The sequence below is a fragment of the Crinia signifera genome, chromosome 19 (genome assembly GCF_055691185.1).
Source record: "Crinia signifera chromosome 19, ASM5569118v1, whole genome shotgun sequence".
Lineage (NCBI taxonomy): Eukaryota > Metazoa > Chordata > Amphibia > Anura > Myobatrachidae > Crinia > Crinia signifera.
The window spans coordinates 137,463,489-137,478,849 of record NC_139226.1 but is presented as its reverse complement, the minus strand read 5'-3'; the positions used below and the strand labels follow the sequence as shown (position 1 = coordinate 137,478,849).

The 15,361-nt window shown below is 49.7% G+C and overlaps 1 protein-coding gene across 1 annotated transcript; it reads left to right on the top strand.

The window, feature by feature from the left end:
* Positions 1-1,153: 1,153 nt before the first annotated feature.
* KIAA2013 (KIAA2013 ortholog) lies at positions 1,154-12,206 on the top strand. The gene is made up of 3 exons (XM_083163464.1): positions 1,154-3,104; positions 8,377-9,230; positions 11,422-12,206. The coding sequence occupies exons 1-3, from the start codon at positions 2,150-2,152 to the stop codon at positions 11,443-11,445; spliced, it is 1,833 nt and encodes a 610-aa protein (XP_083019590.1). The 5' UTR covers positions 1,154-2,149; the 3' UTR covers positions 11,446-12,206.
* Positions 12,207-15,361: the final 3,155 nt, after the last annotated feature.

The following is a 15,361-nucleotide window of genomic DNA, read 5'->3' as shown; positions in this document are numbered from 1 at the left end:
ACGTTATCTCTCTCAGAGGCTTTGCACATAGGCCCCACAGCCTGTAGCATGGCATACAGCAGTCGGCTGGTACTTTATCTCTCTCAGAGGCTTGGTACATAGGCCCCACAACCTATGACAGACAGCAGTCGGGTGGTACTTTATCTCTCTCTAAAGCTTAGTACATATGCCCCACAGCCTGTAGCATGGCATAAAGCAGTCGGCTGGTACTTTATCTCTCTCAGAGGCTTAGTACATAGGCCCCACAGCCTGTAGCATGGCATACAGCAGTCAGCTGGTACTTTATCTCTCTCAGAGGCTTGGTACATAGGCCCCACGTCCTGTAACATGGCAGACAGCAGTCGGGTGGTACTTTATCTCTCTCAGAGGCTTAGTACATAGGCCCCACATCCTGTAACATGGCAGACAGCAGTCGGTGGTACTTTATCTCTCTCTCTGAGGCTTAGTACATAGGCCCCACATCCTGTAACGTCAGAACGCAGTTGGCTGGTACTTTATCTCTCTCAGAGGCTTAGTACATAGGCCCCACATCCTGTAACATGGCAGACAGCAGTCGGGTGGTACTTTATCTCTCTCTGAGGCTTAGTGCATAGGCCCCACATCCTGTAACATGTCAGAAAGCAGTCGGCTGGTACTTTATCTCTCTCCGAGGCTTAGTACATAGGCTCCACAGCCTGTAGCATGGCATACAGCAGTCGGGTGGTACTTTATCTCTCTCTCTGAGGCTTAGTGCATAGGCCCCACATCCTGTAACATGTCAGAAAGCAGTCGGCTGGTACTTTATCTCTCTCAGAGGCTTAGTACATAGGCTCCACAGCCTGTAGCATGGCATACAGCAGTCGGCTGGTACTTTATCTCTCTCAGAGGCTTGGTACATAGGCCCCACGTCCTGTAACATGGCAGACAGCAGTCGGGTGGTACTTTATCTCTCTCTGAGGCTTAGTGCATAGGCCCCACATCCTGTAACATGTCAGAAAGCAGTCGGCTGGTACTTTATCTCTCTCAGAGGCTTAGTACATAGGCTCCACAGCCTGTAGCATGGCATACAGCAGTCGGCTGGTACTTTATCTCTCTCAGAGGCTTGGTACATAGGCCCCACGTCCTGTACGCAGTGTGCGATAATTGTGACGCCATTTGCCCGCGTGACTGTCACGTGACGGAAGCCCGAGACCCCGCAGGTCTCGCGAGCCGCGCCAGGCGTTGGTGACACTTCCGCGTTGTAGGGAGAGCTGAGGTGACAGGAGGTCCCGGGGAGCGGGCGCTGGGCACAGAGCGGAAGGGGAGCGGGGGCCCGGAGTAACGGATGAGTGAGCTGTAACTGAGCTCCAAGTGTAGTGTGCGCTGGGTGTAAGTGAGTGAGAGCAGGCAATAAGAGTAGGGGAGGCCATCTGGGTAAGGTGGTAAGTAAGTAGCAGGGGGGCTCTGAGTGAGGGCTGGGAGGTGAGTGGGCTCTGAGTGAGGGCTGAGTAGGGGGCAGGCTCTGAGTGAGGGTAAAATAGGGGTGGGCTCAGAGTTTAAGTAGCAAAGTGACGACTGATAAGTGAGTGGTCGCCTGAGTAGCAGGTGGGCTCATAGTGAGGACTGAGTAGTGGGGGGGTCACTTGAGTAAGAGTAGAGTAGCAGGTGGGCTCATAGTGAGGGCTGAGTAGTGGGGGGTCACTTGAGTAAGAGAAGAGTAGCAGGTGGGCTGAGTAGTGGGGGGGGTCACGTGAGTAAGAGCAGAGTAGCAGGTGGGCTCATAGTGAGGGCTGAGTAGTGGGGGGTCACTTGAGTAAGAGAAGAGTAGCAGGTGGGCTGAGTAGTGGGGGGGGGGTCACGTGAGTAAGAGCAGAGTAGCAGGTGGGCTGAGTAGTGGGGGGGGGGGGTCACGTGAGTAAGAGCAGAGTAGCAGGTGGGCTCATAGTGAGGGCAGGTTGTGTGGGGGGTTCTCTTACACTCTGTGAGATACCTGTAGACGTGAAGTGCTCAGTAGTTATATCAGTGTCTGGTCTGTAGGAAGCCCATATGAGGGGTACTTATGCTTCCAGTACGATTTAATCCCTTCTACCCAACAGCAAGCTGAGACAGATGATTTCCGACTCTGGGATCTGAATACTCCCACCCACCAGGACCAGCCTTGCCTTGGAGATTACTATACCCAGCATTCCAGATGTGGCTACAGCAGAGACTCAAGGTGTTCCCGGGACTGCTGTCTAGCAGCTGGGCGCGTCGAGTACTTGCGGTCTTGGGTTTCTTTCTGATAATATACTGGTTTATTTCCTCTGGATCGATCTACAGATCCTTGTGGCATTCAGGTCAGCCATGGGGTGCTTCTGGAATTTGCTTGCAGACCCAAAGTAAACAATGGAGAACGTTGTCTGAAAAGGGGGACCTAATGCTGGTAGCCTACCCAGGAGAAGAGACTAGATTACATGGTCCGGCCATGGTTGGCAATGGATATATTCTTGTTGACGTCGGAAAAAATAATTTGTGGGTGTCTTCTCTGTCGGTTCCATTTCACATGACCGACTATTCCCCTTTGATATTTGTAAAGAACCTGGGGGCAGAAGCAGAGGTCCACGCTACCGCCGTTGTGCTTAGAGAAGGCGTAATACGGACAATTCGGTGCTTGAAAATTGCACCAACAGATTCGGCGCGCGATTGCGTTTACGTCCGTGAAGACTATTTTGCGCACAAAAGCAGGCCTCATGTATTCGTACAGAGGATTCATGTGTCAAATCCTAGTGAAAGGATGGCTGCTTTTGACATCACATCTCAGAAGGCATTCAGCGGAGCCAAGTTTTCCACCAGCATGGAGAAGGTTCAAGACCGACAGTTCCTTCTCTTCTCCGGCCGGGTGTCCATAGAGGATGGTAAAAGTATTCTGGTTGTGGTTGCCACCAAAAAACTGGTTAACCGGGTGCAAGTCAACCCCAAATCAGAGTTTGATGAAACCGTGTTCTCAGTCATCTATGCATCTGAACCTATTGACTCGGGAAAGGTGGATGAAAGCTTCAGTAAATTACGAGAGTCAGCTAAGAAGGAGATGGTGGATCTGATGCGCATGAGGCCTGATGACCTGTTTAATGAGCATCAACAGATCTGGTCAGACCTGTTTGTTTCAGGTAATGAAATAGTCTCACACAGTCAACCTGTTCATCTGGCTGCTACATTTGCTGTTGCATCTGTTTTACCCACATTAACGTTTCTACACGCAGGTCTGTTCTGCCGCTCGGTACGACCTCCAAGGGGCAATATTGGGTTACATTGTTGCCACCTCTGTGGACAGATTGTAGAGCAGACCTCTCCTGGTATTGCGTTGTGAAGATGATCCTAGATACAGTTGCACGTTGCTCACCTTCTCATGTTATTACCGACATGCCCAGTAATGATTAATCTGTATGTGGCTGATATCATCTGCGTTTGGCAGCGTAGGTTTTTACATGTGTCTCCTCCTAGGATTCCATCCTTCACGTGTAGTGCAGGACAGGCCAACCTGTGGCTCTCCAGATGTTGTGAAACTACAAATCCCAGCATGCCTTGACACAGTTTTAACACTCCCTTATATCAAAACTGTGGCAAGGCATGATGGGATTTGTAGTTTGACAACATCTGGAGAGCCACAGGTTAGCCAGGCCTGGTGTAGTGTCTGTATAAATGATGCATTCTTCTAGGTAGGTTGTGCTCATTCTAGCATATTCCAAATCCTGTGCCGTTCCGCTCCCCTAACTGGGGTGACGCTTTTTTAATGTTCATTCTAGCACCTGCCATCTTTGAAAACCCATGCAGTTCCTCTTCCTTGCATGGGGTGTCGCTGTCTGCGGTAGTGCTTCTAGCACAGTGTGGTCTGTATCTCGGCACTGATATGTAAACTGGACCTGTGCTAAAAACACCACAACAGGCAGGGAAGATGAACTGCATGGGTTTTCAAAGAAGGCGAGTGCTAGAATGAGCACTATTTTCTGCTGTGGTGCTTTATACTCTACAGCATGGTCTGTATTTCAGCACTGATATGCAGACCACACCTGTGCTATAAGCACCCCAGGCAGAGGAGAGGAATGGCACAGGTTTTAGAAAATGTTGGGTGCTAGAATGAGCACTAGAGGTAGGTGCAAGTGGGTTTGGGTCATTGTGTCGACCAATATTAGTTTGACATACAATGGGCTGATCACTGAAGGTTGGCAGATGAAAAAGGTTGACACAAGCATTAGGTCAACAATGGCTAGGTAGACGGTGAAAAGGTTGAGATGGGTTTTTCATATTTTTTGTGTCCAATCGCTATGCTTGGGGCATGGTGCCACGCTATGCTCCGCACACTATTCTGTTCTCCCTCCACACACTAATAGATTATAGGGCATGAAATACTGCCTGTCGGCACATGTTGGCTCAAAAAAAAAGTAAAAAAACCCATGTCGATCTTTTGACTGTTGACCTAGCCATTGTCAACTGAATGCTTGTCGACATTCCAGCCATGTCAACATGTGTCATCCTAAGCCATGTCAACAGTCAGTGGTCAACATAATGCATGTCGACCTTGTATGCATTATACCGGAGCAGTCAAGTCAGTATTGTCCTGTACCATAGATACTGTCTGCTAGAGAATGTATGTAACCAGTGACACAGTGTAGATCAGGAGATCAGTATTAGATATATAAATCTAATGGACGGTACAGCTGCTGTATTATCACAGAGTCCTGGAAGTTCTCCTGGTTGAGGTGTTGGACTCTGCTGTACGTTCTGTCCTATGTCATGTGACCGATCTGGTTCCCTGCAGAGTGAGGTGTTGGACTCTGCTGTACGTTCTGTCCTATGTCATGTGACCAATCTGGTTCCCTGCAGAGTGAGGTGTTGGACTCTGCTGTATGTTCTGTCCTATGTCATGTGACCAATCTGGTTCCCTGCAGAGTGAGGTGTTGGACTCTGCTGTACGTTCTGTCCTATGTCATGTGACCGATCTGGTTCCCTGCAGAGTGGGGTGTTGGACTCTGCTGTACGTTCTGTCCTGTCATGTGACTGATCTGGTTCCCTGCAGGGTGAGGTGTTGGACTCTGCTGTATGTTCTGTCCTGTGACCGATCTAGTTCCCTGCAGGGTGAGGTGTTGGACTCTGCTGTATGTTCTGTCCTATGTCATGTGACAGATCTGGTTCCATGCAGGGTGAGGTGTTGGACTTTGCTGTATGTTCTGTCCTATGTCATGTGACCGATCTGGTTCCATGCAGGGTGAGGTGTTGGACTCTGCTGTATGTTCTGTCCTATGTCATGTGACAGATCTGGTTCCCTGTAGGGTGATAGCCAGAACAGGTACGTAGTAGCCGGCTGATAACGGATCTGTCTTTCAGGTCAGTATTGAAGGTCATACCTACTGGATTGCTGTGGCTTAGGGAGGCGTGCAGGAGGATCTGGCATGATTTCTGTTTAGTCTGAAACCTGCTTTTAGTATGTGTACTGAAAACAGCATGGACCCTGCCCAGGGATCTGGCCACAGTGAGCCGGAGTGAGGACATACGTCTGTGACTTTTTTTTTTTTTTATTTATTTTTTTAGAAAAGGAAAGAAAGATTGTCACATGGAAGGCGCACCTGGGGAGAAAAGATTTATAAAATATAACTTTTATTCTTTATTTTTTAAGAACTGCGACATATAAAAACACACATATAAGGGTAAGACAAGGTAAGTATTAAAAGGGGATATTGACCCCAACGTAGTGGATCCCACATATTCCCAATTTTTGTTGTGATTTTATGTACTCTTTGTACCAGATTGGATCAGCGCGTTGTCAGTGTGAATTCTTTTATTTGTTGGAGGGCAAGTTGGTGATGTTATGTTCGAACATTTCTATGTGGTTTTGATACACAATTATTTTGCAAAAAAAGGCAGATTAGTGACTGTTGTGTTATGCACCCCTCGAGTGATCGGCTATATATTATGCCGGGGGTATCCACTAAATTTCCTTCTGCTCACACAATGTAAATGATATTAAATTATCTGTGCCGCTGTGTATGGGTGTAGCACAGGGGGAACGCCCGGTCAGTGCTACCACCGATGGCGCCGGGCCTCCCGCAGGCTTCTCCCTGTGTAGTGGGAGAGAGCCTCGTCGGACGCCGTGTGTAGTAGTGTCCGGCGCGGCTCTCTCCAGCTATCCAGGGAGAAGCCGGCGGATGGTAGTACACTAGTACAGTGGCGCCAGTGCACACGGCGTCCGACGCGGCTCTCTCCCACTACACAGGGAGAAGCCTGCGGGAGGCGCGACGCCATCGGTGGTAGCTCTGACCGGGAGTTCCCCCTGTGCTACACCCATACACAGCGGCACGGATAATTTAATATCATTTACATTGTGTGAGCAGAAGGAAATTTAGTGGATACCCCCGGCATAATATATAGACGATCACTCGAGGGGTGCATACCACAACAGTCACTAATCTGCCTTATTGTGCAAAATAATTGTGTATCAAAACCACATAGAAATGTTCGAACATAAAATCACCAACTTGCCGTCCAACAAATAAAAGAATACACACTGACAACGCGCTGATCCAATCTGGTACAAAGAGTACATAAAATCACAACAAAAATTGGGAATATGTGGGATACACTACGTTGGGGTCAATATCCCCTTTTAATACTTACCTTGTCTTACCCTTATATGTGTGTTTTTATATGTCGCAGTTCTTAAAAAATAAAGAATAAAAGTTATATTTTATAAATCTTTTCTCTCCAGGTGCGCCTTCCATGTGACAATCTTTCTTTCCTTTTCTAAATTTGATATACTAATTGTCCAACGGCAGCACACCCCTAACTAGATATTGTTTAATACTAAATAAAGGGGTCCTCAAAGCACATTAAATCACACTTCTCCAGTGCGACTGGCAAACCTTCTTTTGTTACATCTGAGACTTGTAGCATGAAGAGACTGTGTCACCAATATATAGATCATGTGACAACTATAGGTCATCTTCCTGACCGGCCGAATGATGCATTATATATTATACCAAGTTACCCGCAGACCTTATTCTTTAAAAAAGAGCAGGGCTCTCCCCCAAACCCCACAAGGAGCCCCAATAGGCCATGGATCTCTGCCTAGCAGGTGTTATAATTACTGACCTAGCACTCTAGTTCACCTTTGCATGATTAGAGACATTCAGAAAACATGTCCTGTTGGTGGTTCCTGAGGACTGGGGCTGAACCTCTGAAGAGGAATATTGTGTTCCTAAGCTGTGTACACACGGTGCAATATATTGCTCAGTGTCTCCTGTTCATCAGCGACCATCTGTGGAACAGGAGACTCTGCCGGGGGGGAATCAGATGATCGCAGGAGAGCAGCGACCATTAGGAGGCTGAACAGGGGAGCGTAAACCCGGCGATTTATTGCTGCAGCACAAACAAATCGCTGGCAAAATGCTCAGCGACCATATTGCCAGCGATATTGCACCATGTGTACACAGCTTAAGATATATTCTGAAGTTTAGTCTCTCTCTCCCCGGAGATTTGGTGCCAGATTTACTAAGCAACACCGTTCATTAAGCTGGTTACACACTATATGATATCGCTGGGGCTCCCGGGCAACAGATCTAGTGCAGACAAAGTGACTAATGTCGTTCGTGATGTCACCAGGCCCCAGCTGAACGTGCAGTTGTTGGCGATATATGCAGAATCTGACTTCTGTTCAAAGGACGGGCGTTAACGATCATTGCTAAAGATAGTGTTCATTCTAGCACCTGCTATCTCTGAAAATCAATGCAGTTCCTCTTCCTTGCCTGGGGTGTCACTGTCTGCTGTGGTGTTTCTAGCAGAGGTCTGGTTTGCATATCAGTGCTAATATACAGACCAATCTGTGCTAGAAGCACTACAGCAAACATCGACACCCCAGGCAGGGAAGAGGAACTGCATGGGTTTTCAAAGATAGCGGGTGCTAGAATGAACACTAGCTAAAGATATAGTTTGCGATATTGTAATCGTGCATATTGTTTAAAAATATTGCGTAGTCTTTACACAGCTTTAGCTGCTGACCCCTGGCAGATTTTGAAACCCAAAATCTATTAGTAAATTCAGAACCAGGCGTGTTTATTATTTTGGGATGAAACTGCTGTTTGTTTGGTTCCTGGCCAACGTGTGGCTCTCAATCTGTTGTGAAACTACAAGTCCCAGCATCCCCAGCCACCTCTTGCTACTGGGGAATGCTAAACCGTGGCAGGGCATGCTGGGATGTGTAGTTTCACAATAGCTGCAGAGTAACCAGGGAACATGTGGGTCGGTTTATAAGTGCAATCGTCTTTCTAGAAAGTTCAATGGGTTTTGTTATTGGTGCATTGTGGTTCCACCACTCAGTAATGTCGTTGTGTATAATTACTGCTCCACAATCTGCAGTGTGTGTCTTAATTTTGTGACCTTTGTGTTTAGGCATTGAGATGGGAAAGATGAAGGACCCACACACTCCATCCAGCGACACCATCAATATGACTCTCTACTACATCCTGTCCTGCGCTCCGGCTCCGCTGGTAGATCCCATTATAAGCAACGAGGAGCGGGAGAAGATGGAGCTGACCCTGAATTACGCTGACCACTGTTTCAGCGGCCACTCCAGCATGCATGCCGACAATCTGTGGCCTAGCAGCCTGAGTGGGGTTCCACAGCTCCTACAGCTGTGGGATCTGTGGAAACTGACCCTACAGAAGCGAGGCTGCAAGAGCCTGGTGCTGGCCGGGGCGCACGGCCTTATGCAGGCAATGATGCTGAGCTTCGGAGGTCTGCAGTTCACGGAGAACCACCTGCAGTTCCAGTCTGACCCCCACGTCCTTCACAACAGCTATTCTCTACGAGGGATCCATTATAACAGAGATCTGATCAACTTGGCCGTCCTGCTTGACCAAGATGAGAAGCCCTTTCTCCACGTCTCGGTAAAGTTCCAGGACAAGGTGGTAAAGCTCTACGCCTGCGAAGCAGGGTGCTTACACGATCCGGTGGAACTGACATCAGAAGTCCGAGGGCATCGGTTCCCTGTGCTTGTGACCCAGCCTTTGACCCCATTGCTGTACATCTCCACAGAGCTGACGCATTTGCAGGACTTGAGGCACACCTTGCACCTGAAGGAGATATTGGCACACGAGGAGCACATGGCCAAGCAGTACCCAGGACTGCCCTTTCTCTTCTGGTTCAGTGTGGCCTCCTTGATCACCCTCTTCCACCTCTTCTTGTTTAAACTCATCTACAATGAGTACTGTGGGCCGGGCGCCAAACCGCTCTTCAGAAGTAAGGTATAACGTCACAGCTTCCTGGTGGCAATGCTTAGCTGGTGGAACTTGGCTTGCTGTGTTCGTGTGGTGGTGGTGGTGGGTTTGATCAGGTTTCCTACAGTATAAGCACTGAGCGAGATGCAGAATAGACTTCACAGAAGACACCCCCCCCCCCCCCCCCTCTACCCCCGGATATGATATAAAATGCCCCGTGAACTGCAGCCAAGTGGATTAGTCCCAACTGTCAGGCACTGATGTGTTGGTGTAGATGATTAGACCGGTGGCACTCATTGTGGACACTGGATCATTACCGCAGAAGAATCCGCACCTTTGTTGCACTGAGATTGGTGAATACATTGGCGGGACTCCTGGGGAAATGCTGCAGCTGGCCCAACCATACATATGAGCCTAGGGTATAGGTCCTGCTTCATGTTCACTGTGCAAGGAGGACTCTGGGTCCATACATGATTGCAGCTAGGCGGTCTGTCTATCTGAATAACAGCTGAAACCTACGTAAGGGTTCTAGGGGAGATACAGATGATGTACCAACAAGTTCCATGAAGTCATAGGATTAGATTAGATTTACCGAAGCTCCATAAAAGTGAAGGCGTGTCTCCTATCCACCAACCAGGGTCTAGCTGTCCTTTAGTGCGTTTTAAACCAAGGCCGCAAGATTCTGATTGGTGCCTTTGAGCGACGCCTCCATGTTTCCTCCTTAGAAGATGTAGTAGATTAGCCCGATGCGGAGTGCAGGTGCTCAATGTGGAGCCGTTCTGTCCAAGTGTCCGAGCCCCTGTCAGCAGATGCTATACATGACGAGGGCGGTCGTTCTTCTGACACTAATGTGTAATCGGCTGCGTATTCCTCTGATCCATGTCAGATGTGGGCACCACTACCTAGAACATCTTTACAACGTTTAATCATCTGCTGTGAATTCTTTTGCTTGGTTTATAATTTGTGGTGAGAGAATACAGGTGTTTCCTGATAACTAATGGCGTGGTGTAATGGATCCGGTGTGCGGCTTCATACCCTACAGAAGCATTTCATTGTATTGTATAACTGTGTCTGCTTTACATAAATACTAATCTCCTGGGCTGCCAGCACCTCCTAATGGAGGGGTCTCTGTGCGCATCCTGGAAGTACAACTCGCACTGGATAGTACTCGGAAGCCTTAAATCAGTGTGTCCAAACTCTGCTCCCAAGGACCCTTAACAGTTCCTTGTTTTCCAGGTTGCCTCGCACAATGGAAAGAGTAATAAATAGCTCCACCTGTAGATCTTTAAAAATGTGTTGGTGGGTAATGATTACTCATGTGCACCTGCTGGGTTACCTGGGAAACCTTGTCAGTGAGTAATGATTATACCTGCCGGGTGACCTGGGAAATGTGTCAGTAACTAATGATTACACCTGTGCCTCTACCAGGTGGCCTGGGAAATGTGACCTGTTATGGGTTCTTTATGGCTAAAGTCCCCTAACTAGCAGAACCGTTGTGTCCTGTTATCTTCCCTCGGTGCTCTGTACCATCTCTAGGGATTACGGAGAGGGGTATGCTAGGCTATTTCATATCAGCCGCTGGTAGGAGAGTCACATTTCTGCCTAATCCCCCCCACAGTGTAAGGAAGGGTTAAGTGATGAGCTCTCAGAGGTGAGGTGCAAGTTCCTCCCCCCGTCTGTCACCAAATCCTCGCTAGAGGAGAACCTCTCTGATCAATGGCGAAGTATAACTTGTAATGTGGAGAATGGGGCCTTTCATTTCTTCCTGCCATCTGTTCCCCGGAATATTGAAGAAGCCCTCTCGCTGTCCTCTGGTAAATGAGCCGGATAGGCTGTATAATCACCCGTGGGCGGTGTCCTGCAGTGACGTCCTGGTCCTCTGCCCCATCCAAGTACAGGTGTTAGTGGAGGGACACAGGTTAAGAATTGTCCTTTATTATGGCCACAAGTGGTCCTTATTCTCAGTAGGCCTCTAGTATGCAGGGTGCTGTTATGTGGCAATGCTGATGTCCTAGAGGAGTATAGGTGTTACTGTAGGGTTAGTAGAACCTGATCCGTAGTGCGCTCATCCATTAGATCCTTTGTTAGTGACCAGTCAGCCGCTTACTGTATATAAATCTGCACAGATAGGACACAATGATGCAATGGCCGCCTCTCTATATGCAGTCTGGAATCACCCTATTCGCTATGAAATAACAATATCTTATTGGTTAAACAGGAAAATGACATTGAGAGGATATAATGAGTCTTCATCTGCAGAATATCCCATCCACCTGGAAGAGACCCGTCCGCTGCTGGAGCCATAGCCTCTGTCCGGGCGGTGCCTGCCGCACAGTGTACACACGTGTATTGTCCTATTCATGTCCTTGTTTTGCTTTCTGCCATGAATCATTGACCTGTCACTTGCACATGTCGTGGGCTGATGTGCGCTGAACCAGGTATTGGGTGGAGGCTGATGTGTGCTGGACCAGGTATTGGGCGGAGGCTGATGTGTGCTGGACCAGGTATTGGGTGGAGGCTGATGTGTGCTGGACCAGGTATTGGGCGGAGGCTGATGTGTGCTGGACCAGGTATTGGGCGGAGGCTGATGTGTGCTGGACCAGGTATTGGGCGGAGGCTGATGTGTGCTGGACCAGGTATTGGGCGGAGGCTGATGTGCGCTGGACCAGGTATTGGGCGGAGGCTGATGTGCGCTGGACCAGGTATTGGGCGGAGGCTGCCCATTAGTGCCCAGTGCCGCTGCCTTGGTCCGGCACACGCCGGGGCACCCCTGCTGCTGGTAGCACAGTCCGATGGTAACATACACTTTTAATTTATTTTGTGAATAGTTGTGAATACAGTGCTCCAATAACCTGGGGTTAGAGATCATGTAGATGCCGAGCGTTACTATAACAAATCTCTCGTAGTTTGATCTTGTTGCATAGTAACTTTCTGTTAATTAACCAGCGCTACTGCTCCGACTGAATTTGTACATTTCTATTTAATTAAATCTGACTTTTTCAGTCATGTCTTGCTTGTGTCTTCCTCTTTCCTAAAGGCATATAACACCTTATTCTGGTTGACTTGCAAAGCGAGTCCACCAAGCGCCAGCCGTGACCCCCCCCCCTCCCCTCTGCACGCCGTGATCCCCCGCACAGCTGCAAATGGATGTTTAGAAGAACCATCCATTCACAGCCTTGGGTGTAGGGGAGAAAACATTCGGTGTCGCCAATGATAGAATGATTTCTCCAACATTCGCAGATGTAAGACACCTCTCTGGTGTCTAACCTCTGCAAGCACCCTGTGCGGAAAGCAGACGGGCAGCTGCGGCACCCGCTTCACCGGGCCATTTGCATGGGAGAGCCCAGCATATTCACGGGAACGCCTCCGAAATGCTGGGTGTTCCCATGGGCTCTGCTGCCCACTGCTCACACAGTGCAATTCATGCAATTTGGACGCAACCATTCCGGATAAGGGCGCTGGTGCATTGTAGTGGTGGGAAAAAAAACCAACCTATTAATTCATCTAAAAATTTGTATGGCGTTGTTTGAAAGATAGTACACGATAGTAATACAAACTTTCCTCAGCAGCGCCACCTGTCTTCAATCACAGGTACATATTAATCCACCTTCGTACAAATACATTAAGGGTCAATACAGAGAACTAGCAGGCTTTATTATGAGGACTGTGCACATGACACGTGGTCTCCCCCTGAGGACACAGGACACGCTGTCATCCCATGAGGTTAGAGGAATACACAAGACACGCAGTCACCCCCTGAGGTTAGAGGACTGTACACAGAATACGTGGTCACCCCCTGAGGTTAGAGGACTGTACACAGGATACACGGTCACCCCCTGAGGTTAGAGGACTGTACACAGAATACGTGGTCACCCCCTGAGGTTAGAGGACTGTACACAGGATACACGGTCACCCCCTGAGGTTAGAGGACTGTACACTGGACACGCGGTCACCCCCTGAGGTTAGAGGACTGTACACAGGACACGCAGTCACCCCCTGAGGTTAGAGGACTGTACACAGGACACGCGGTCACCCCCTGAGGTTAGAGGACTGTACACAGGACACGCGGTCACCCCCTGAGGTTAGAGAACTGTACACAGGATACACTGTCAACCCTGAGGTTAGAGGACTGTACACAGGACACGCAGTCACCCCCTGAGGTTAGAGGACTTACACAGGATACACGGTCACCCCCTGAGCTTAGAGGTCTGTACACAGGACACACGGTCACCTCCTGAGGTTAGAGGACTGTACACAGGACACGCGGTCACCCCCTGAGGTTCGAGGACTGAGCGCAGGACACACGGTCACCTCCTGAGGTTAGAGGACTGTACACAAGATACACGGTCACCGATGAGGTTGGAGGACTGTACACAGGACATGCGGTCACCCCCTTAGGTTAGAGGTCTTACACAGGGCACACGGTAACCGCCTAAGGTTAGGGGACTGTACACAGGACACACGGTCACCCCCTGAGAATAGGGGACTGTATGCAGGACATGCGGTCACCCCTTAAGGTAAGCGGACCATGCACAGGACATGCGGTCTCCCCCTTAGGTTAGAGAATGTACACAGGGCACACGGTCAACCCTGAGGTTCGAGGACTGTACACAGGATACACGGTCACCCCCTGAGGTTAGAGGACTGTACACAGGATACACGGTCACCCCCTGAGGTTAGAGGACTGTACACAGGACAAGCAGTCACCCCCTGAGCTTAGAGGTCTGTACACAGGACACACGGTCACCTCCTGAGGTTAGAGGACTGTACACAGGACACACGGTCACCTCCTGAGGTTAGAGGACTGTACACAGAATACCTGGTCATCCCCTGAGGTTAGAAGACTGGACACAGGACACGCGGTCACCCCCTGAGGTTAGATCACTGTACACAGGATACACGGTCACTTCCTGAGGTTAGAGGACTGTACACAGGACATGCGGTCACCCCCTGAGGTTAGAGGTCTGTACACAGGACACGCGGTCACCCCCTGAGGTTCGAGGACTGAGCGCAGGACACACGGTCACCTCCTGAGGTTAGAGGACTGTACGCAGGACATGCTATCACCCCCTGAGGTTAGAGGTATGTACACAGGACACGCGGTCACCCCCTGAGGTTAGAGGTCTGTACACAGGACACGCAGTCACCCCTTGAGGTGAGAGGACAGGACATGCTGTCACCCCTGAGGTCAGAGGACCATGCGCAGGACACGCGGTCACCCCATAAGGTTAGAGGACTGTACACAAGATACACGGTCACCGATGAGGTTGGAGGACTGTACACAGGACATGCGGTCACCCCCTTAGGTTAGAGGTCTTACACAGGGCACACGGTAACCGCCTAAGGTTAGGGGACTGTACACAGGACACATGGTCACCCCCTGAGAATAGGGGACTGTATGCAGGACATGCGGTCACCCCGTTAGGTAAGAGGACCATGCACAGGACATGCGGTCTCCCCCTTAGGTTAGAGAATGTACACAGGGCACACGGTCAACCCTGAGGTTAGAGGACTGTACACAGGATACACGGTCACCCCCTGAGGTTAGAGGACTGTACACAGGATACACGGTCACCCCCTGAGGTTAGAGGACTGTACACAGGACAAGCAGTCACCCCCTGAGCTTAGAGGTCTGTACACAGGACACACGGTCACCTCCTGAGGTTAGAGGACTGTACACAGGACACACGGTCACCTCCTGAGGTTAGAGGACTGTACACAGAATACCTGGTCATCCCCTGAGGTTAGAGGACTGGATACAGGACACGCGGTCACCCCCTGAGGTTAGATCACTGTACACAGGATACACGGTCACCTCCTGAGGTTAGAGGACTGTACACAGGACATGCGGTCACCCCCTGAGGTTAGAGGTCTGTACACAGGACACGCAGTCACCCCCTGAGGTTCGAGGACTGTGCGCAGGACACACGGTCACCTCCTGAGGTTCGAGGACTGTACGCAGGACATGCTATCACCCCCTGAGGTTAGAGGTATGTACACAGGACACGCGGTCACCCCCTGAGGTTAGAGGTATGTACACAGGACACGCAGTCACCCCTTGAGGTGAGAGGACAGGACATGCTGTCACCCCTGAGGTCAGAGGACCATGCGCAGGACACGCGGTCACCCCATAAGGTTAGAGGACTGTACACAAGATA

Bases quoted from the DNA above. Each gene is read 5' to 3' on its own strand.
- KIAA2013 (XM_083163464.1), top strand. From the start codon at position 2,150: ATGTGGCTACAGCAGAGACTCAAGGTGTTCCCGGGACTGCTGTCTAGC. The intron at 3,105-8,376 runs GTAATGAAATAG...CTTTGTGTTTAG, and splicing joins GTCAGACCTGTTTGTTTCAG to GCATTGAGATGGGAAAGATG. The intron at 9,231-11,421 runs GTATAACGTCAC...TTGGTTAAACAG, and splicing joins AACCGCTCTTCAGAAGTAAG to GAAAATGACATTGAGAGGAT.